Source organism: Tiliqua scincoides, chromosome 14, assembly GCF_035046505.1.
Source record: "Tiliqua scincoides isolate rTilSci1 chromosome 14, rTilSci1.hap2, whole genome shotgun sequence".
In the NCBI taxonomy this organism is placed as follows: Eukaryota; Metazoa; Chordata; class Lepidosauria; order Squamata; family Scincidae; genus Tiliqua; species Tiliqua scincoides.
Window position 1 is genome coordinate 932,301 of NC_089834.1, and position 23,866 is coordinate 956,166.

Consider the following 23,866-nt stretch of genomic DNA (forward strand, 5'->3'; position numbering starts at 1 on the left):
CTCCGGCGCAGGGGAGCTATTTATAGCACATGACGTCACCTAGAAATAGAACGCCAGAGCCGGCGACCCCTCCCCCTCGGACGTCACCCGCCAAACCCCGCCCTTCCCTCCCTCCCGCAGGGTCGGGCCCTGGATCAGTGCGCGTGCGCGGTCTCGGCAGCCCGGGCGGCCGGCGGGGGTGCTATTGCTCAGCGGCGCGTGCGGTCGCTCGCCCTCGCGCGTGCGCAGTCCGCCCCGCGCCTCCCGACCGCCACTAGCCGCCCGCGAGGGGGAGCCGGCAGCCGCGTCTGCGCTTGCGCAGAGCACCCCGAGGCAGCCTGAGGTAAAAGGCAGCGAGAAGAGAGCGCCGCCGCCACAGCCCTGGTCCGCCTCCGGAGCGCCGCCCTCCCCGCTAAGGCTGCAGGAGCCGGCTCGGCACCGCTCAGCCCGCCCGCCACGACGACGCCGGAGGAAGCGGCCATGAGCAGCGACCGGGAGCAGCTGCTGCAGCGGGCCCGCCTCGCCGAGCAGGCGGAGCGCTACGACGACATGGCCGCCGCCATGAAAGCGGTGAGGCCCCGCCAGGAGGCGGCCCGGTCGCTCTGGGGCTTTCCGCTGCCCGCGGGGCTCCGGCACCGGCTCCCTCGCTGCGCCTCCAGCCTCCCCCGGCAGCTGGACACGTCCTTCGTGTCTGCACGTGTATGGCTGAGTACACACTAGTGTGACACGCGTCGTGCTCTGGGCGGTGGTTCCCAGCTTGGGTGCACGAGCCAGGGGAGGCAAAGCCTCCCCCGGAGTTCTTTGGCGGGCGCCGCCGCCGTGGGAGGCACCCACAGGCCACGCGCAGAGCAAGGGGGGACAGCAGAGCGCGGGGTTTGGGGTGCTTGGGTGCCTCCCACGGCGGCGGCGCTTGTCAGAGGACTCCGGGGGAGGCTCTGCCTCACCTGCCCCCCGCATGCCCCTGCATGAGCCCCCCAGACTTGACAGCACCTTTAGGGGTGCTCGAAGAAAGAATGGCATAACAGTGGGGAAAGGCAGGTCTGTACCGCAATGCCTTGCGGGCGGGCAGGCGGACTGGCTGGCTGGTCGGCTGCAGAAGCCCACAACCGCTGGTGTTCTGGTCATCCAGTTATGTATTATGAAGTATGGATCAGCAGTTGAAAACCTACATGTTCGAAATAGCTGCAGCTATATTGATGGCAAGCATCTGGCTAACTAGGGTACAGTTTGTGGAAATGGACTGCCAGGAGGACTACACCCGTGAAGAAATGGTGGGAACCACTGCTCTAGTGTAATTATGAGTGTAGTACCCTTCAGCTGCAATCCTATCCACACTTTCTTGGAAGTGAGCACCATTATATGGGACTTTCTTCTGATTAGACAGGTGTAGGATTGGGCTCTGAGTGTAATTGTGAGTGTACACTAGTGTTAATCATGTAATACTCTTATGGCACTAGTGGCTAAAATTGCGGACAATTTGTATTTACAGTATGAGATTTGGTAGCTCGTAACATCAGTCTTTTTTTAATAATACCATAAAATTATAGTTAGAAAGATAAATCTTCAAATGATATATCTTATTAATGATACATAATTTTATGGCGTTATTTGAAAAAAGTGATTTCATGAGCCTTCAAACCTTACAAATTTTCCCAAAGATTTCCACAATTTTTGCTACTAGTATATATGCCTTACATAGGGGTTTATAGCCTTGCTGTGGAATGGGGGCCTATTGCACTGCATTGCCTGCTCTTGTGATTTCCCTGCTCTGATGCCAGGTCCAGCACTTTTTCCTGTGTTAGTAGGATTGATATATATGGCTGGGTGGTTGTTGGGGTGAGACTGACTCTTAATGCGTGCCTTGGCCCCAGAGAGCTGGTCAGGTTTCATGGATTTGCACATGTTAAGTCTCCGACCCTGGCGCAGATGGCCATCAGATGTTGTAGCCTCTGTATGTGTGTTTCAGGTTTGTTCTTATTCCTCCAGTGAATCACATACTTAAAAAATCACAATTGCTGTCTAAGATTCAGCTTTTGGCGGAGTTATTCCTCTTACATTGACATCAGCCAGCCATATTTCACTTAATGAATTGTATTAATGATTATTCTCTCCTCCCCCACCCCCATGGCGATGTTGTGATAATCCTCCTCCTTGCTTTCTGTCTGAGGAAAGAGATGGTTATATCACTTCTGATTTTCTTCAGAATTTTATTTCACATAGCTTGCAATGCTTGACTTCCTGTATATCTGTCCATCTGTGGCATGCTGGCTTTTGGTGGCATGATGGCACAAGTGCATTTCTGACCAGGCTTCAGTGGCAGTGAGGGTTCTGGTTTGGGGGGTTGCTTCTTCTTAAAACAGCTAGTCTTGACCATCTCAGTCAGTTTTGACATCCATTTCTCAGCATTGGCAGCATTGTTATGAGATGGTATATAGATTTTTGGTTTGTGGAATTGGGTTTTACTTCCTCTTTGGTTCTGTTTTTCAGCATAAAAGGACCTCTGTAATACAGTTCCATAAAGTTAGAAGTGATGGGGAAGAAAGCTTATTCATTCAGAGTGTGCAATAGGTTCTTCCATCTCTACCATTTACGCTGCCTGGGAATGCTTAATTCTAACCATCTCCTTTTTTCCTAGTTAGGATTTTTATGAGCGATCTTTGACTGAAATGGTCATTGACAGCCCATATGACAGTTTCTTTTGATTCTGACTTGATTGCAGTATGGTTTCTATAGCTTTAGAGAAGGGGTGGTGGTATCTTTACTCCAATTCTGGATGAAGAGTGGTTAGGTTTTGAGTTGCATAAAGTGGCTTGACTCCCTAAGGGCATTTATTTAGAACTGCATCACACTGAAGTTAGTGGTACTTATTTCTAGCACAGTTCTAGCTAATCCTTTTCAATAACCTTTTATGGCTCATCTATATCAGATCATCTTGATTTCTTCTGTCAGCCATTCTGCACTCTCGGTCATATTGGATGGTATTTCACAGGGGAATACATGCTCCCTGCTTGACTGATGGTTATATTTTTTAGTATCTCTGCTTCAAAGCTCTTTTCCCATTTCTCGTGAGAAATGGAAAAGCTGTGTGCCGCCATCTTAGATTTGTCTTTAGTCGCTCCTAAGATTGCTCACACATTCTCATCTGCACACTCAGCTGGGTGACATCTTTGCTGCCCGGAAATTTGTTTCTAGAAAATTGCACGCACACGATTGTGTCAGCCCACTTCTGATGTAGGGGGAGAGTTAAAAGCCCCACTGTACGCATGGGTTTCCTGGCATATGACACCCCCCACCTGCTGAATATCATGTAGTAAGTAAGAAGTGAGTCAGCCAGTGGAAGAGAAGCAGAACATGTCCATCCAGCAGGCACTTGAACAATAACTGAAGAGACAATAACTGAAGACAATATTGAAGACAAGCAGGCACTTGGACAGTAACTGAAGACAATAACTATACGTACATAACAGTATTTGCAAATTCAATTTAAAGTAGCTGCCAATACATTTGTAGCTGACTAATTGTTCACTACTATATGACACTAATGCTTTAGATTTCTGGTTTCTGACATGAAACTAGACTCCCTTCCAAATATTGCAGACTTCAATAAGGAAACTTTGGGCTAGTTTTTTGCTAGACTGAAGGGAGGAAATAACAGATTTTGTCTAGAGTTCAAAATAAGAACTCTATCAGTTCCATTGGAGGGATGCCATTTTTATTCTACATTGCTTTGAACTTGGATCCCCCCCTCCCAACTAGAATTTAGCATGTCTTTTTTTTATACTTGCTTTGGCTTGGTAAACTGAGGTTTAAACTTACGATTTGTCGCTGTGACTCCCATTTATGCCAGCCACCTTGTAACTTAGACAATGAGTTTATATCCATAAATCCAAAATTGACCAGTATTTCAAATGGCTTATGGAGGGGATTTCGTTAACTGTAATTATGAGGTGAGAATGAGGCAGCATCAATTTTAATAGTGCAGACCTTTGAAGTTCTCATGTAGAATATATGAATTTTAATACAATATCAACTACCATTTATATCCTTGAGATTGGATTCAGTCTCATAGGAAGGAGACCCTTTACACTTTTCCTTAGTCTACATAGTTGCATTTGTAACATTGTGAATATTTTGACTCTTTACTGCATTCAGCCTTACTACAAAATTGGAGTAGGATGATCTGTATTCCTGCTACTCAGTGAATAAAAGCAGGGCTAGAACTTGAATGCCTCAGCTTAATCTGAATTCTTTCTAGACCAGTGGTACCCAAACTGTGGGTTGGGGCCCTTTGGTGGGTCACTAAAGGGTGATGGAAAAATCAATATCTAATTGTCCAAAGCCCTGAAGGTATTCAGAAATTGGATACTGTAGTTGCTAACTGCCCTGCAAGGAACTGAGCCACTGCAGTTTGCATTTGTAAATATAGGGAGACAAATGTTTGTGGGTCTTTCCTTTCTGGTTATTACTTATTTCTTTCCAGATTTCCTTTTTTTAAAAGTCTGATAAACCTAGGTGAGTCCCGATAGGGTGGGTCCTGGTGCTAAAATGTTTGGGAATCACTACTCTAGCTGTAAATTGTATAATACACAGTAATTACATTTTCAAACTTTTTACATACTATGCTTCAATTCAAACTTGAGTAACTCACAGTTGATCATTTCTAAGATTTGAACTTTCAGCAGTTTCTTTCTTTATGGAAACTGCAGTATCATTCTTCTTCACCAGGGTGAAGTTGAGCCAGTCCCTTCTGTTTTGCCAGTAGTCATCAGGCAGTGCCTGAGTGGCTTGAGGTAGAAGCATTTATAGAGAAGGTATGCAACACTGGCTGGAGAATTCAGAGCAAAACAGTGTCTCTTTACTGGGATATGGTGAAGGATATGGGATATCCTTATGTTCTCCAGAGTGTAGCACAATAAGAATTTGGGGGAGCATTTTCTATGCTGCTGGGTGTGTCCTTTTCACTAAAGAGCTAGAACCCTTGCCCTTGGCAAATGAATTTGTGGACACCTGAAGGCAGGGGCTTCAGCGTTTAAGGGCTTCCAGTTTTAAAATGGAGCAGTAGGATCCGCCAACCAGAGTGATTTGCAAAATGCTATTCTAGGAGAAGAGCCAGTCATCATTGCCTAGTAAGCCATATACTGGGCTAACCTGCCTGTGCAGTACGTAGCCAGTACATTCAGTGTGACTTGTACTCTGTTAATACTTTCAGAAGGTTTTAAGAACTGCATATACTTGTGTATAAGTAAAAAATTTACATCTAAAACATAGGTCGACTTATACATGGGTCAGTGCTGTGAAAGAAGCTGGGGGGTTATAGTAGCTTCTGGGAAGCTTAGTAGCTGTCTGGTGAAGTGGGGGTGTGTGGTACTGGGCTGAGAAGCAGGACACAGGAAGTGGAGAAAAAGAAATTTTACTAGTAATTACGGTATTCAGAGGCAGCTATTTCAGCTTCTTCTCCAAACAGGAAGAGAAGTGAAGGCACTTATGGGAATTGTAATCTGTATGAAGGGTGCTGCTATGGAAATGCAGCACTGTACTCCTCACAAAGCTTACAACTCCCCCAAGCACCTTCAACTCCCTTCAAGTTTGGAAAAGAAGGTAAAATGCCTCCTTTTTTTCTTTTTGCTGCTGCCTCAGAACAGTTCCTGGTAAATCATTTTCAGAGATTTTCACACCCCCTTCAGTTAGGGGGTCTGGTTTTTAAAACACCAGAATGTAATCCTCCTTTCCATCTGAAACAAAGTCTGAGACTACAATTCAGTGCACCATTACTTAAAAATAACACCCATGAAAAGCAATGGGTTTACTTCTCAATAAATAGGGTTGCAACTATGTGTGGCTATACTTGCTCATTCCTTGTTGCTTGTCTCTCTGAGGTGAATTGAATTGCACACTCCCAGTTATGTGTTATAAGTTGTATGTTATATATAGAGCCTCTGGTTTAACACTCCAGGCACCTTAAAGAAGGATTTGATTAATGGTGCTGCTGGTATGTTGTTTACAGTGCACTTACTCTGACAGTGTTTACAAAAAGGTTGTGAAGACAATAATTAAAAAAGTTAATGAATAAAAATGTATCTTATGATCTTTTACTATATTTTAAATTAGGGACCAAAGTTCTTAGGTAACAATTACTGTTTGGTTATTTTTCACGGTCTGGCCTCAGGTAAAATCAGACAAAACGATAGTCAGAGACCCCTCTAAGTTTAACCCTCGTCCCAACTTATCTGAGGGTCATAGAAAATTCCATGTTTTTGCTGCAGACCTGCCCTAGACTTATCTGTGAGATCAACTTATAGGCAAGTGCCTGCAGTGCTTGTTTTTTGTTTGAGTCACCCTTGCTTTGCCAAGGTGTGTCCACCTCAGATCTGGATGGCATAAAAATTTAATTTAAAGCATTTTGTATGTTGGAAGGGGCTAAGAAAGAGATGGAAAAAATAATTTGATAAGAGTTTATTGCATAAGTAATGCATACATGTATGATGTGATGGTGATTGACCTCTTTCACCTTGGTCAAAACTCTCAAAACATATTGCTAATAGTTCATCATCATCAGAACCTTTACTGGCATATAGACACACAGTTACAAATACAAGTTACAACATTAAAGCATTTAACAAGCCCCCAGTACCCCCAGTACCCCCAGTACCCCTACTAAGCTTCACTACTCGTTTCAGAAAGTCAGCTGCCTTTTCCACTGAGCCAGCGTCACTAACTGACAAATAGTTCTTGACCACCCATTTACCAGATTTCATTATATGCCTTCACTTTGTTCACTATACCAATGTAATTGATTGCAAAAATGTCTTGCCTCAGCTACTACACTAGGAAAATCATAGCCGCCCTGGGTCCCTTTGGGGAGAAGGGCGGGATAAAAATAAAGTTTATTATTATTAAAATCAAGATTCCGTTTGAAGATCACATTGTCGTACAACTGCAGTGTGCACTATCCTTTTCTACAGGACTTTAGAATAGTAAAACCATATTTGCTTTGTATGTGCTTATCCTCACTCTTTTCATTGGAATTAAGGGTGAGTCAGGCATAGCCTTGAGCATCAGTTCTACATAAGCAAGTGTTGTTGGTTTCTGTGTATATAAGGGTGAGAGTGGTGGATGGTAAAGGGTTATGGTATGAATGGTGGTGCTGGGAGTCAAGTGGGAAGGGAAGAAGATCCTGGTTCATCTCTCTCAGCAAGGAATGATGGTCAGCTAAAAGTTTTCCTCACACTCCATTTCTGCCTAATCCATAGGCGGTTCCTCTGCTGTCTGCAGTTACTGCTTGGACAGACAGGTTTCCAGCTTTCCTTATATCAGCAGCCAGGATTTTCCTCAGAGAGTCAAGACTTAAAGCTAGATTTCTCACTTCCAGTCAAACATGGCCAAATGTAGAACACCCTGTTCCTTTGCAACTCATGGTATTAAAATGTTGGTGTCTTACAGAAATGGGAATGGGGGATCTATGTCAATAGCACGGCTGATCAGCCGCTATTGGTTGACCTCATATTGTGCAGTGATTGACCATATAAATATTCATACACAGTAAGCTGTGTAATAAATAGTTAACGGAGTGTGTCTTGAATTTCTTTCCGTTTTGGCCCACAGTAAATAGTGGTGGTGTTTTTAAAGTTGTGGAAGATAACCAAATGTTTCAACCTCAGTTTTAACTGCTAGGATTTTGTATTCAAGAACAAATGCTAAAAACCTGTAAAGATCAACAATCCACAAAAAGCTGTTAGTTGTTCGATACCACAAGTTAATGTTTGCTGTAACAAACACTGCTATTCCTCTGATATCTTTAGGAACTGCATAAAACATGGTGGTATGGAATTGTGTTGGGGCAGAAGAATATAAATTGTGGGCATCTGCACCCAACTTTAAGGGGGTGAGATTTTTCAGCCCTGTAAATCAGTGGCTAGTAGTCCTTTAACATTAAATGCATTAATGATATGGATATAGGCCGGGGTGACCAGTCGTTCAATTTTAAGAGTACTGCAACTTTAACAATTGTGTAGAAGAGGGAATTTCAGCAGGTGCAGCTTTTGTCTCACAAGCTATATGTGCTGAAATTCCCCTCTCTACACAAATGTTAAAGGACCAGGAGCCCTAAAGTTGAAAGTTTGGCCACCCTGATAAAGACCATGCAGGTGATTGTATACAAGCTTTCAACATCTGAGCCAGGGCCAAGGTGCTATTGCAACACTATTACCCTGAGCAAACCTTCTATAAAATATAGTAAGGTGAGTATTTTTGTACTTGCTTCCAATAGTGTCTTTAATGATTCTTTGAGCCATAGGCATGGACACATGTTTACATGGCCATCTTAAAAAGAAGCTGTCAAAGAAGTCCTCAGGATCAGGCCATGAAAGCGTGTTGTCCAGGAGCTTGTACTCATTCTTGAACCCCCCACAGATACCAAAATCCGCGGTTTTGGCCCACAGAAGCTGTGCGCGTTCTCCTGCAGCCACTGCAGAATGGCGTAAAAGGCTGAAGAAAATGTGACTTCTGGTTCCTGAAGGGAAACCAGAAATGTTTTTAATGCCTTATAAGCCTCCCAGGGCTTCCCCGGGCCTCTCAATGCCTTATAACACATTTTAAAAGTCATTTGCATTTTCCCTCCGGAAACCAAAAGTCACCTTTTTTTTTGTCTTTTAAGCCATTCTGAAGCCTGCAGAGGGTGCAGGTGGACTTGCATGGCCTCTGCGGGCTTCAGAAAGCCCTCTGGAGGTGACCGGAGCACAGCTTTGATTGTCTTCAAAGCGTTCAAGTGGGGCCAGGTCTGGCTCAGCATGGGTCAAGAGGCCCACGTTGATCCACATCCAAGGATATAAAATCCACAGATAAACAGGCTCCGCCTGTATGGAGTTAGGTGCAGAAATGTTTGGATCCATAGCAGGACCAGTTCAGCCCTGCATGCCATACGTTCCCATTAGTGCTAACTGGAATAGTCTGGAGTAACAAGAGCCTCTTCCTGCTTTTTCTTGACTAGCAAGTGCGTAGCGGTTGACAGGGATCCTACCTTGCCTTCCTTGCCATTCCCACACCTCTTTTCATGTTGTCTTCTTCTGGTTACCCTGGTCTTTTTCTGTCTGTGTGCTGTCTAGAGGATAGGACACTAAGCTACATCAAGAGCCAAATGTGACCAGCAGAGAAACTGGAGTGTATCTGTAGAGAATGCAAGTTCAGTACACTGGGTAAGAGCTGCTGTGTTCCAATAGCCATGCAGTAAAGGAAGGATTCAAAGGAAATGTCTGAATCCTAAAATCACTCCTGATGTGTAGCAGGAATAAGGGGAGTAAGCCATTGTTCTTCAGAGTGAGTGTGCTGTCATGAATGGCAGCACTCTATCCTATAACCAGTATCCTGGGTGAGCTTTTTGCACACTTAACAGCTTTGGAAATGTGTGGAATGCTGACTTCTTGGAGTCTTTCCCAGGTGTTCATTAAACAAAGCAAAACTTGATATCCATACAGGGCTCTTTAGTTAGGATGACCAGATGTTGCTTCTCTACAGTGACTGGCCTTCCATTTGACTTTAATTGTAGATGAAATTTGTATATGTATTTCTGTTGGGGAGGGGGTTTGGAGGTGATAATTTTGGTTGCCTTCTCCCATTAAGATGTCTTAAGGCCTCTGTGTGCCTTTGCAGGTCACTGAACTGAATGAGCCCCTTTCGAATGAAGACCGAAACCTGCTCTCGGTAGCCTACAAGAATGTAGTCGGTGCCAGGCGATCTTCCTGGCGAGTCATCAGCAGCATAGAGCAGAAAACCATGGCTGATGGAAACGAGAAGAAGCTGGAGAAAGTCAAAGCATACAGGGAGAAGATCGAAAAGGAGTTGGAGACGGTGTGCAATGATGTTCTGGCCCTCTTAGACAAGTTCTTGATCAAGAACTGCAGTGACATTCAGTATGAGAGCAAGGTCTTTTACCTGAAAATGAAGGGTGATTATTACCGCTACTTGGCAGAAGTGGCTGCAGGCGAGAAGAAGAACAGTGTGGTGGAGGCATCGGAGGCTGCCTACAAAGAGGCGTTCGAGATCAGTAAAGAGCACATGCAGCCCACACACCCGATCAGGCTGGGGCTAGCACTCAACTTCTCCGTGTTCTATTACGAAATCCAGAACGCCCCTGAGCAGGCCTGCCTTCTAGCCAAACAAGCCTTCGATGACGCCATCGCGGAGCTGGACACACTCAACGAGGATTCCTACAAGGACTCCACTCTTATCATGCAGCTGCTTCGAGACAACCTCACTCTCTGGACAAGCGACCAGCAGGATGAGGAAGCGGGGGAGAGGAACAACTGAGGCGCTGGGCACGTTGCGGCTTTCCATCCACCACCACCTTATCACCATTACTGATAACTTCCTTGCCACAATCACACTTATGTATCTAGTGCTAAGCATATCTGTATTGTTGGCACAGCTGTGAGGTCTGCCAGGCGCTGCATCAGACAGTCTTCATGGGCATTTCTGGACTGAATGGCGTACGAGCCCTGTTTACCATAGTGGCATATTAATTGTGCAGAAAAGAAACTTGCAATGAGGCGTTTTAGTTTTGCTTGATTCATAATATATGGGTTAATATAATAATGGAAAGTAATTGAGGAGAATTGATCAGGAATCTGTTAGGAGGGAGAGGGTCGTGCATGTTCAGCATTACACCTTGTATATGCAGAACGCATGAAGAACATGCTGTTCTCTTCACCCAATGGAAGCAGATAGAAGCAGATATAAACGGATTTGTCCTGTTCATCAACTTTAAAGCGTGAGGTTCTGTAATGATCTGTGTTTGCCTCTTATGTGCCCAGACTTGGTTTCAGGCAATGCATCTTGAAGTTTTGATACTTGTAACCTTTTATGCAGTTGTTTTGAAGAATCATGGTTTATTTTTTTGTAAATTCTTTGGCTGCTTGGTTGCCTGTATATTCTGACAGCGCTGTGTCAATGTTTGCCCATGTTAAGATGGATGATAATGAGATGCCACTCTTCTAAATTAAGTGTTTTGGAATGAAAGAAAATAAACTGCTGCTTTGGGGAGTTTAGTTGTAAGACGTCCTGTATTTATCAAACAATATTCAAAGAGTTTACTCACAGGATTAAAATAAATGCTTCAAGAACTGGTAACCCATCTCACTCCTAGTTAGATTTTAGTGACACTTAAAATGCAGATGAACATGTTAAAGGGGATGCCTGGCTAACTTGCTGGTGTACTGTGGGCCCCACAGAATGTCTCTTGAGGGCTAGTACAGCTCCAGCAAACCTAAACAGAATCACCTGAAAGGAAACCAGAGTGTGCAATATCTCCTGCTGCACTGGTCACTTCTTCCCACTGGAATATTGTGTTGTCTAGTGACAAAGTTAAACAGGAGCAGGTTTTTCAACACTCCTTGTGGAGGTGGAGGCAACTGGGAAAAAGCCAGTTCCCCACCAATCTCATGCTGCTCTCCTCCTCCTCCTCCCCCCATGGCCTCAGTCTGGGTCCTGCTTTGGTAAGACTTAACCAGATAGATACACCATGGCCACAAGGAACAAGAGTGCATGGCAACAAAATACACTTCTCCCCTCAGCCTGGAGTGTCCCTGAGGCCTTTCAGAGGATACCTTTGCTGACCATAGCTCTGCCCCATCTTACTTCAGGTTTGGGGAGCCCAGAGACGTGATCAGTGGTTTGCTCTTGAATGTGAGAATATTGGTTTGCGTTTGTTTAGTCATAAGGCCTTCCGGATGCAAGGCTGAGGCCAGAGCAACTACACCCTCACTCAGTAAATGAGAAACATGCTTTCTGTTTTCCCTTTTGATAGACTCATGGTCTGTGTAGGTGGGGATCAGGTAAAATATATGTTTCCTGATAGGAAACTCTAGTAAAGGTGATGCAAAAGCTTTCAGCTTTGGTCTGACAAGCCAGTATTAGCCATGTCAAGCCTTTAACTGGTTAGACTCTCCATGTGTGTCCATTTTTGGGGTGACAAAAGATAACAGTTCCAAGTAGTAATAGAAACACAGGGTTCATGATTATATTTTGCCTGCCAGTGCATTGATTTCTCCTTGTGAGTTGTGGCCATGACTAATGGGCCGAGCCTATTCAACACAGGAGCTGCAGCTCCAACTGGCTGCTGCAGCATCCTGTGCTGGAATGGAATAGACTGGAGGTCTCCTCAGACTAAGGAAACATTTGCCCCCTTAACTTTGAGTTACTCAGCCCCATCCTGCACATTGTGGCTTCTCTGTGCCAGCTATTTTGCTGGCACAGACTCAAGAAGGCCTGTATCAGGCTTTTAAGCCTGACATGGGTATAGGGTTTGCTGGAGGAGGCCTCTGTTGGTCCCACCCACCTCCTGGGTCTGTTCTGCCCTCCATTTGCTCAGGAATGCCTCCTGCCACCCTCCCACACCTCTCAGCCACTTGGCACTTACCTGCTTTCTGCTGTTGGTTGGGGTGTTGACTGGGCAGCATAGGCCTCCCTGTTGGGGCAGCATTAAATCAGGCTGCCTGTGATGTTGCTCACAAAGCATATATGCACACTGGATAACATTCTGTTCTGTAATGAAGCTGTTAATGTGGCCGGTATTTAGGCAGGGTTGCTCTGTCCTTGGGCATGTGTGCCCCAGGCTGCTGTGTGTGGGTGCTTGTATGATGGGTCTTGTCTGAGGTAGCAGGGGCATATAGCTCACCCACCCTGCTGCTTGTTGTGTCTATCTTCGCTATCTTTTTGTTTATAATATACTGGGCCTCAGCTTGTGAGAATGGTAAGATCCAGAGGGTGGGCATTCAGGTGAGGAGAAGCTGCAGGGGAATGGCAGGGGAGAATCTGAAATATGTTGTCCAGACATCCATGATGACCACCTCCCTGATTTATTTTACAGTTTTTTATCCACATTGTTACTCAAAGCAGTTCCATAATGCTAGGTATTTATAGGGATATCTTGCTCTTGCAGCTCCAGTATCCCAGGTGCTTCCAAATGTTATCTTGGGGCTCTGTTCGGGGGGGGGGGGCGCTATTCAGAGTCCTGGTCTCAAATGAAGGCAAATATTCAGAGTCCTGGTCCTGAACCAAGTGGTTCCTGCTCCTCTGAACAGATATCGACATCTCCCAGGGCTTTAGCCCTCTACGGACAGCAGCTGTTGGCTCATTATAGAAAGGGTGGTGCATAGAAGCCTTCTCCAGTTGCTGGTTGGGGGATGTCTGCTTTATGTGAGAGAAATAGTCTTCCCCTGCCCCTTGTTCTCCTGCCCACCAGCTTGTGGTTTCTCTGGTTGGACAGAAAATTGTTATGTGGCTGGCCGGCCTGTATGATCTAACGGTGATTCTGCTGGTAATAAGACTTTGGGTTAATACCCTGCAATAAAGACCAGCCCTTGGGGTGTGTCTCAGACACCCACTCCCGTTATTTGTACAGCAGCAGAGCATCGGAGAGTGGTAGTCTTGCCTCCAGCCTGCTCCTCGCCAGATTAATTTGTGCATTAAACTTGTCTGATATGCAAATTGTGAAAAGGCTCTTTGGGTTTTATTGAAACCGTACTATAGAGAAGACCAGCATTAATTAAGCTTGGAGCCTGGCCAGAGGTTTGGGTGCAGAGCAAGTGAACACTCCCCCAAACAATTGCTTAGAGCCAAAATAATTATGGCAATTGTAGATGGCAGAACAAAGGCATTTATCTGAAAACCAAGTACAGCCACACAATATGGATGGCTGCCAGCAGTGGTGCATTTTGACAGTGCAGTCTTGCCTCCTTGTAAACCCAGTAGTTTCTTAACGGTTCTTATTCATTTTGTCTCTCCTCCACTGTAATCTCCTTTTTCCATTCCTACCCCAAACCACCTCCAATTCCTGTTTAGAGTTATTTTCTTCTTGACTTTCATGGAGCATTGCTATGGTAACCTTGTGATGTCATTGCTCTTGGAACCGTTGCCTTGGAGATGGTGTGATATCATTGCACTGGAGAGAATCATTAAGGATACTGAGCCGGCTGGGGAACAGGCTTGCTGGGGAACAGAGGAAGTGGTAATGCCTGACCTGTGTCCGGAAATGTTCCTAGTCAACAGGGAGAGATGCACACCACCAACAAATCATTCAAATGGGGAGGGGGGCAGTCATTTTCATTTCCTACTCTCCATTAGATTGGTCTTACCCTGCCCTTGCCATCAGATTGCCTGCCTGTTTCTAAGACACCAGCAATCCCAAGGGTGGAATATCTGCCTTCTGGTTGTGATGGTTTTCTTAGGGAGGTGGTTTTCAGTTCAGACCCCCCCCACTTCTTTTGCTGTCCAGCTCCTTTGTTTCGCTCTCAGAATGGACCACCTCTACATGAACAATGGTGAATTGCCTGACTTGAACTTTGTAATTGAAGTGCATGTGTGGTACTTGTTTGTTTACTAGACTTCTATTAAAGTGCTATTGAACCTCTCCTAATCCATAGCACCTGATGGTGACCTTGAGAGGGCTCTGCTCTTAGGCAAGGTGGGGCTGTAGGTAGAAGGCTGGGAGACGGGCAGAGGGATGCTTGTGTCTGAGCACAAACCCCAAGGAAGTTCTGCTCCAGCCTGGTACAGTGAGCAGCAACACTAGACCTAATTTGCATGGCACCCACTTGTGCCAATATTAGCTGCTTTCTATGTCCGTGGGAGGGGGACCCGGCCTGCATAAAATGCATTTCAGTGTTTAATGTGCTGTGCATGTCTTGTTTCAGAGATCACCCCTTTGCAGTAGGGCCAGTATTAGTGGCTCACATTGCAAACGGGGGGGGGGGGGAGGACTCAGCTTGCAGCAGCCCACTTCAAGGCCACTTGAAGCAACTTCTAGCACTTCTAGCAGCTGAGGTGAGTGTTTAAGGCAGGAACTTCTTGACTCAAGGATTTAGACAATCCTCAGCTGAGCCATGCCAGCCCTGTGGTTGTACCAACAAGAGAATGTTTTTCATGCATGACAGACAACACATGAAAGCCAGTCAGAATCCCAGTATTCTGGCTTAACCTTTGCAGTTGTCATCTGTGCAGGTAGCCACTTTTGCAAGGACTGTTGCTTGCCTCCCTCTGTTTGTCCTAGCAGCAAAGAGCTGCTTTTTCAGCTGCTGCTAACTCTTGATGTCTCCTTTGCTCTCCATCTTCTCCTTCCCCCCCCAGCACACAGCTGTTGAAGGGCTAGGCAGCTGTGTGGCTGCATCGGTGCACCACTGCCCACTTTCAAAGAGGCTGGGCCGGGCAGAGCAGAGGGGCCGGGTACCACCACCTCCCATCTAGCGGTAGTAGAGCTGGTCTAACCAGAGTAGGTACTGACTTCCAGCTGCAGCTGGTGGAAGAAGCAAAATGGTCACAGACCTGGAATGTTCATGGGAGGGGGCAGTGCTAGCTGGGGCTTCCCTTCCCCATCTCCCTCCTGCCCCACCTCATGAATTTGGTTCTGAAGTGTAATTGCATAAGTTCCAGTACGAAGAAATTCTTGACCGTCAGGGCTGTTCAGCAGTAGACAAATTGCCGAGGGAGGAAATAGATTCTCCCTCATTGAAGACCTTCATACAGAGGCTTGACAGGCACCTGCTGGAGATGCTCTAGGACAGGGGTGTCCAAAGTTTTTGGCAGAAGGGCCACATCGTCTCTCTGACACTGTGTCGGGGCTGGGGGGGGGAAGAATTAATTTAAATTTAAAATTTGAATAAATTTACATAAGTTTACATAAATGACTATATTAAAGATGAACCTATATGAATGAAGGTCTTGCAATAGCTCAAGGCCTATAAAAGGCCTTGCACAAAGCAAGGCCAGCCTTTCCTTTGCTGTTGATGCTACATCACAAACATGAAACAACAAGCAGTGGAGGGAGCCCTCATCCCACAGCTCACGCGAGTGGTCAAACAGTCGTCCTCTCGCTGAGAGCAGTTGCATCGGGCCAGTGTGGGCTCCAACGGATCTCTGGAGGGCCAGAGGCTCATTGGAGAGTGGGGGCTCCATAAGGGCCGCATTGAGAAGCCTCGAGGGCCGCAAGTGGCCCCAGGGCTGGGGTTTGGGCACCACTGCTCTAGGAGGATTTCTTGCTACAGACAGGGGGTTGGACTAGATGACCTTATGTGTCCCTTCCAACTATGATTCTATGACTCCACCTGGCCAAGCACACTGAGCAGCCATAGGAGCAAAGTCAGTCTTCAAGGACTGGCTGTCGCAAGTTCAGACAAGAACAGAATGCCAAATATTTTTTTATAGAGCTGGAGTCAAAGTTAGACCAAGACTACATTAAGGCCCTCAGAACAATTTCCATAGTTGACTGGGTCCCTTTGAGCCAAACCTCTGCACGGGGCAAAGACCTGGCCATTTCCCCAGGCCTTTTGGCTTCAGGCTCCCGTCCCCATTTTGATTGCATTTTATTTTCATCCATTTGTTCATCTCTGGACAGCCACTTTTTGCTTCAATGATTCAAGGAGTTATAATAAGAGTGAAAATAAATTTAAAAAATACCACAAGCAGCAGAATTAACCACTGCAACAAACATCAGAAAAGCCCTGCAGGATCAGATCAAAGGCCCACCTAGTCCAGCTTACTGTATCTTACAGCGGCCCACCAGATGCCACAGGGCAGTGATTTTCAATCTTTTTCATCTCAAGGCACACCAGAAAGGCACTAAGATGGTCATAAGAACAGCCCTGCTGCATCTAGTCCAGTTTCCTGTATCTCACAGCAGCCTAGCAAATGCCCCAGGGAGCACACAAGACAACAAGAGACCTGCATCCTGGTGCCCTCCCTTGCATCTGGCATTCTGACATAGCCCATTTCTAAAACCCAGAGGTTGCACATACCTATTATGGCTTGTAACTGGTAACGGATTTTTCCTCCAGGAACTTGTCCAATCCCCTTTTAAAGGCATCTAGGCCTTTTAAAGGCATCTAGGCCAGATGCCATCACCACATGCTATGGCAAGAAGTTCCACAGACCAACCACACGCTGAGTAAAGAAATATTTTCTTTTGTCTGTCCTAACTCTCCCAATATTCAATTTTAGTAGATGTCCCCTGGTTCTGGTGTTGTGTGAGAAGGTAAAGATCTCTCTATCCACTCTGTCCTTCCTCTGCATAATTTGTATGTCTCAATCATGTCCCCCCTGAGGTGCCTCTTTTCTAGGCTGAAGAGGCCCAAACACCGTAGCCTTTCCTCATAAGGAAGGCGCCCCAGCCCAGTAATCATCTTAGTCGCTCATCTTTGCACCTTTTCCATTTCCACTATGTCCTTTTTGAGATGTGGCAACCAGAACTGGACACAATACTCCAGGTGTGGCCTTACCATAGATTTGTGCAACGGCATTACAATATTAGCTGTTTTGTTCTCAATACCTTTTCTAATGATCCCAAGCACAGAACTGGCTGTCGCACATTGGGTTGATGCTTTCATTGAGCTGTCCACCACCACCCCAAGATCTCTCTCCTGATCTGTCACAGACAGCTCAGAACCCATTAGCCTATATGTGTTTTGATTTTTTGCCCCAATGTGCATGACCTTTCACTTACTGACATTGAAGCGCATCTGCCATTTTGCTGCCCAAGGCACATCATCAGTTTTTTGACAATTGACAAGGCACACTGTGCTGTCAGTGGGGGGCTCACCTCTCCCAATGAGCCTACTAATAAATGACCCTCTCCCAAATTCCCCCCATTGTTCCATGGTGCCGTGATTGAAAATGGCTGCTTCAGGGAATACAAAAACAAGAACCTTGCGTCCTGCTGCCACGCCCTTGCATCCGGTATTCTTGGGTAGCCCGGTTCAAAAACCAGGAGATTTCATGTACCTATCATGACTTGAAACCTGTGATGGATTCATCCCTCCAGAAATCTGTCCAATCCCCTGCTAAAGGCATCTAGGCCAGATGCCATAATCACATTCTGTGGCAAGGAGTTCCATGGACTAATTATGTGCTGGGTAAAGAAATATTTTCTTTTGCCTGTTTTAAAATAAAATTGGTCTTTAAACCTGGAAACAGAACATGAAAAGCCTTCAGCTTTTTAGACTACCTTGTTTTTATGCTGTGATGATTCTGCTGCTGCTGTTTAATTTTAAAAAAATATGTTTTAAATTGTGAGCTGCTCTGACAAGTCCTTGGCCTGAGTAATGGAACAATCAATGTTTGTAGCAAATAAACACAGTTTACATCTATGTAAATCTCTGATCAGGCTTCAGTGCCTGTGAAGATGCAATTCAGAGATGCCTGGTGGTTGTGCATTGCCAACTCACGCTGCCTGCTGCATCTGGGAACTTGGCTTAATTCTGGGGCACCGAGAACTCTGCACTGGTGAATGTAGATTTCTAGGTCAGCATCACTGAGGCAGATTGCCTAGCCAGGCTGCCTCCCTCTCCTGAGCAACCCATTCTTGCTGATGCATGGTGAGCTGTTCACATGTCAAGTACCAACTGAATAAATTCAGAATTTATTCACCCTAGAAATTATCGTACTAACACTGATTTCAGAGGAGAGATACTGGGCATGTTTGAGAGTGTAACAGCCTGTAGTTCCCCTGGAACTCTGCTGGAGGCAGTAAAGCCTAAGAAATGAGAGCATGGTGGATGGCATGGATGCCTTTGCCAGTGGTGTTCTTAAAAGGGAGGAAATTGCCTCCTAAGTCTGTGTGTGTGTGCTTGCGTGCAAGGCCTACTACAGAATACTGAGAAGAGAATATTGAGATTTTTTAAAACTTTTTCACATTTTTATCCCGCCCTTCCTCCAAGGAGCTGAGGATGGTGTACAGCGTTCCTTCCCTCTTGTGTCCTCACAACAACCCTGTTAGGTAGGTGAGGCTGAGAGGTAGTTCCTGGGCCCAAGGTCACCCAGGAAGTTTTGTGGCTGGGCAGGGATTTGAACCTGGATCTTCCTGGTCTAAATTCGACTCCTAAACTTACACCATCCTGGCTCTCCTGGTTCTGCAATGGGAGAATCAGCTTGGCCATGTAGCATACTTTTTTGCAGTGTTTCTCAAACTGTGGGTTTAGAAAAAAGTAGGCAAGGCCATAGATTACAACATGTCTTAATCCAAAAAATCTTGGCCAATGCCCTCATGTGTAACCTATGTAGTCCCAGCCCTAAGTTTAACTCATTTTCCTTACCTGTATTTGTAATAAATAAATAAACTTTGCACACACACAAAAAAAGAAAAAAGTGGGCAAGTAGTCACAAAACATCAGGCGCTGCTAGCAATGAATTGCAAGCACTGCTGGCTGTGGAAATGCTGCCTTGATGGGGAGGAGCCAAAGTACTGCTTCGTGTCATTGCTTTGCATACAGTGTATGACATCAAATGAGCTCCATCATCAAATAAGCTGTATCTTTAATGCTAACAAAACAATCTCCCAGGTACTTTGGTATAGTATTTTTATGCACAGCAATAATGGCCTCTATCTGTGTACTTTGAGCTCATCATAATCAACCTATCAAAGAATCCTCCAGATAACACACAGAATGTTCTAGGATTGGTCCTTCCCCAACTCATTTCTGGTGGGGGGGGCTCACTTTGGAATGCTTCCACCTGATATAATGTCTACCAAGTTACGCCCTTGGAGCACCTTTATTATGATAAGCCTGGAAAGTGGTGGTCTGAGGAATATGGGACAGGATGCTCTGCAGTGGTGGATGCAGGGAGTGGGTCTGTGCCATAGCTTTATATAATGGTGTGTCTTCCTGTGCTATTTAAGTGTGGAAGAGACTTAAAAAACAGTTCACCTTCAGGGTCATGGCAGAATGCCAGTCACAAGGGGAGCTACTTCTTTGTTCAGCCCAAGCTCCTCTGCATTTTCACAGCTGCAAAAACTCAGGTGAAATTTCTTCTGGCGTGGTGATGAAAAGCTTCACCAGTTGTGTTCAAGACACAGGTGCCTTGCCAGGAGAGAAAGGTGACAACCATAGTGCTGGGGGGGGGGGGGTAGAGGAACTGGAAAAGAGGCAGAAGAGAGTGACCAAAATGTGTGCTGGGCTGGGTCACCTCCCTTAGGTGGAAAGGCTACAGTGTTTGGGACTCTGCAGTCTAGAAAAAAGGTGCCTGAGAGAGGACACGATTGAGACATTCAAAATTATGCAGGGGGTGGATAGAATGGATAGCGGGCTATTCTTTTCCCTCTTGCACAACACCAGAACCAGGGGGCAGCCACTAAAACTGAGGTTCAGGAGGGTTAGAAAAGACAAAAGAAAATATTTCTTTACCCAGCATGTAATTAGTCTGTGGAATTCCTTGCCACAGGATGAGGTGATGGCATCTGGCCTAGATGTCTTTAAAGGAGAATTTGACTGATTGATGGAGAAAAATTCCATTACAGGTTACAAGCCATGATGGGTATGTGCAGCCTCCTGGTTTTAGAAGTAGGCTGTCTCTGAATGCCAGGTGCCAGGGAGTGGCCACAGGCCATAGGGGTCTTGTGTGCTTTCTGAGACATCTGGTGGGCCACTGTGAGATGTAGGAAGGTGGATGAGATGAGCTTTTGGCCTGATCCAGCAGGGCTCTTCTTATGTTGACAAGAGACCTGCAATATAACCCACCATCTGCCCAGTTGTCTCATCTGAAGGGGCCACAACCATCTGTTCTTTTCCCCCTACCACAGCTCTTATGCAAATACTGGACCTTTCTTTGGAATCCTGGGTTTAGCTCTAAATCAAGGTTTGTTTGCCTGTTTACCTGCCACAATCTCTGGACTGCAGATCAGTGACACCCTTTTTGTACCTTTGAAGCCCAGCTGGTCCAAGCTTGATCTCTCTCTTCAGGGTTTGTCCACCCTGAAGGGAGAGGATAGAAAAGATCCTTGAAAGGGGGCTCCTGCTGCATCTGAGAAACTGAGATATTTATGGTATGGGAGGCAGCGGTCATGTAGCCACCCAGAGTGCAAGTCTGCACTTTCTCTGCTCGGTTCTTGCCTCTGCTGGGAACTGGTCAGGTGGCCTTCAGTGGGCTTCCCCCCCTCAGCCACAATATGGGCATAATAATCCTGCCCTCCCTTATAGGGTGGTTGTGAGGTTATGACAATACAGATGTCAGCAGGTGAAAAGCTGTGCACATTCAGAAGCTGCTACACAAATGCAGTGTATTCTTGTTGAGCAGAGATGTCAGGGCCGGCCTTAGGAGCTGCAGGGCCCAATGGGAAGCTTTTTTTTTTTTTTTTTTTTGCGGGACCCCAGCAGCTTTACAGCCAAGGCATGTAGTGTGTTGGAGATGGAAATACAATTTATTCTAGAATGTATCTCTCTAGGGTAGAATGGAAAGCAATCAACATATGCGCTTAAAAAGTGCTTGTGAGTTCATGGATCAAGGAGATGTAAGCACATTTTAATATAAAACAGCATACATGTCAGCCTACAAGTAAACAAACAAAATATGCACAGTACCTTTGAAAAGGAAATACTTACAAAACCACTTGTTTTAGTGACTGATTTGGTAAAAATATTTTAATTTTTTTGTTTAGAAAAACATTCAAAATGTCCGTTCAATCTGTTGTGTGTATTTGACAAGACTAGAGTAGGTGACCCTTGCGTGGGGAGCAATTGGCCCAGCAATTGGCTTAAAGCCGGCCCTAAGGTATGTGACATGAGGCCATTAGGGAGTGTGAACGTAGTGATGTCATATCATAATATAATAATAATACATGTATTTATATATCGCCTTTCTTGGTCGTCAGATTTCTCCTCAGACTTTATTACATGGGCAGGCTGTTCTAAATCCCCATAGGGATTTTTACAATCGAAGAAAGGTTCTATCTTTCAAGAACCACAACATTTCAGATGGATCTTTTTGATCTGGTATCACATTCTGGCCTCCGGTTTCCTCCCACGCAAACTGACAAGCAGCTCCTTCATCTCTCACATGGAGGGCAGCCAAGACACTTCTTCGCTCACACCAAAGAGCAGGTGGAATAACTCAGCTCAGCTTGTCAGCTGCTTCAAGGTCACACCATTCAGGGTGCCAGTGGCCTCGAAGTGGCAAGCTGCGGATGTTATCTTCAGGCAAACGGAGGCTCTACCTTCTAGACCAGACCTCCTGTCCATGGTCTTTCCCTCTTGAGAACATAGTATCAGGAAGACCCAGAGGAAGATGTGATCCACAGAGCACATATGTATCACCACAATGTGTAGTTTGGGGTATGATGTCTCACATCTGAGTGGGTGAATGGACTTCACTGAGATGAGCAATGTGGAACAATAGACCCTTCTGTGTTCACAGTCTCATGCCTTGCATGTGTGAACTAGCCCTCGCAGATACCACAACACAGATGGGTCTATTTGTGTTGTGATATCTGCAAGGGCTAGTTCACACATGCAAGGCATGAGACAGTGAACACAGAGAGGAGAAACAAAGCTTTGGAAGCCACAAGATTAGGCCCACTTGAAGGGAGCATCTCCCATTCATGTCAACGGGATATACAGAAAATGAACTTTCTTCTGGACTGTGCTCCATGTCAGTTGGTGGAAGGAACCTGTCCCTGGATTTCTCCCTGCAGGCACAAAAATGTCCTCAGTTAACTCTTGTCACACTCGCAGAAGTTTTCTTGTGTCAAATCCAAAGAAGGGAAGCATCACTTCAGCTACTAATCATTAAGCTTGGACCAAATTGGTTCAGATTCAAAAGGTGCCTCAAGTTGCCCACTCAATGTGCTGCGATACGTGGGTTAGAGTCCACCAGTAGCTTATCTTGCCAGCCCATTATCTGCTCCTTGGTGCATTTGCTCATTCCAAGCCATGATATAACTGCATGTGCACAACACAGCCCCTTCACATCCTATCCTCTTTGGACCTGGCTTCTCTCCAACTTGGTGCCACTTGCTTCATCTCTGCAGGGGCAAGCCTAGTTCCCTGTCCCCATAATATTGATTTGTGTGTGTGTGTGAGTGAGTGACAAGACCACTGCTTCCTGGACAACTATGTCCCAGTCAAATGTGTCTCAGTTTTGGACATGCACATCCATTCTTTTTGGATCCCAGACATTTGTGTCTCAATACTGTTCTGCCAAGCTCCCTGTTCTGAGCTTTGCCTAGTGATCCTATGCACACTAATTAGTTCCCCCAGCTTGACTACAGCTAAATCTGCCAGTACCAGCAGGACGGAGACCAGTAGGTGGCTTGCCTGTAAGCTCTCCAAGCAGCAGTCCTTCCTGGTAAGCAGCAGCACCTCAGCTTTCCAACTCAGCAGTCTGTTTGAGTAGTCCATTAGTCAGTGAGCCAGATATTTCATCCGAAAGTCCAGAACATCATTAGCCAGTCTGTTGGTTCGTTAACAGAGTCATGGGTCAGTCCATGAGTCAACAGCCAGTGAGTCTGTTAGCCAGAAGGTCAGTCCATGAGTGCCCAGCCCAGCCACCTTTCTCTCCTCCACTCTCTCTCCACTACAACCCACAAAGCCTTCCTGCATCAGGTGCTCCTTATATCCCTAGAGAACTCATTGCCTCTAGTGGTTGCAGCTATGCAGCACACCCTCTGCAGGGAGCCCAGGCCTTAACCCTTAAAGGGGCCACTTGCTGGCACCACATCCTGCCTCCTTGCCAGATCTTCCACGATTCCAATATTATTATTATTGCAAAGAGCCACTGGAAAAGACACTCTGCTGGCCTGAACAGGTCAGTTGCTGGTCAATATAAGAGTACTTCTACTTTACAGGATGCCTCTTAGCTCAGTTTGCAGTGTGTTTCGGCTATTCACATTATGCCTTTCCTTTCCAAGCATTCAAGGCAGCTTTCCACCTAGGGCCGGCCCATCTGTGAGGCTGACTGACAGCCCAATCCTATCCAACTTTCCAGCACCAGTGCAACCTCAATGCAGCCCTGGAGTAAGGGAACAAAATGTTCTCAAACCTTAAGGTGGCCTCTGTGACTGCACCCCCAACACAGGAAGCAGTGCATACCCCATAGGCACAGCAGCACCGGCACTGGAAAATTGGATAGGATTGGG

General features: G+C 45.9%; 1 protein-coding gene across 2 annotated transcripts; it reads left to right on the forward strand.

Moving 5' to 3' along the window:
- Positions 1-276: 276 nt before the first annotated feature.
- YWHAH (tyrosine 3-monooxygenase/tryptophan 5-monooxygenase activation protein eta) lies at positions 277-11,018 on the forward strand. 2 transcript variants are annotated; one of them, XM_066610054.1, is made up of 2 exons: positions 277-549; positions 9,625-11,018. In XM_066610054.1, the coding sequence occupies exons 1-2, from the start codon at positions 460-462 to the stop codon at positions 10,279-10,281; spliced, it is 747 nt and encodes a 248-aa protein (XP_066466151.1). In that variant the 5' UTR covers positions 277-459; the 3' UTR covers positions 10,282-11,018. The 2 variants fall into 2 exon arrangements, with proteins under 2 accessions (XP_066466151.1, XP_066466152.1); XM_066610055.1 differs by lacking the exon at positions 277-549 and adding an exon at positions 585-678.
- The last annotated feature ends 12,848 nt before the right edge of the window (positions 11,019-23,866 follow it).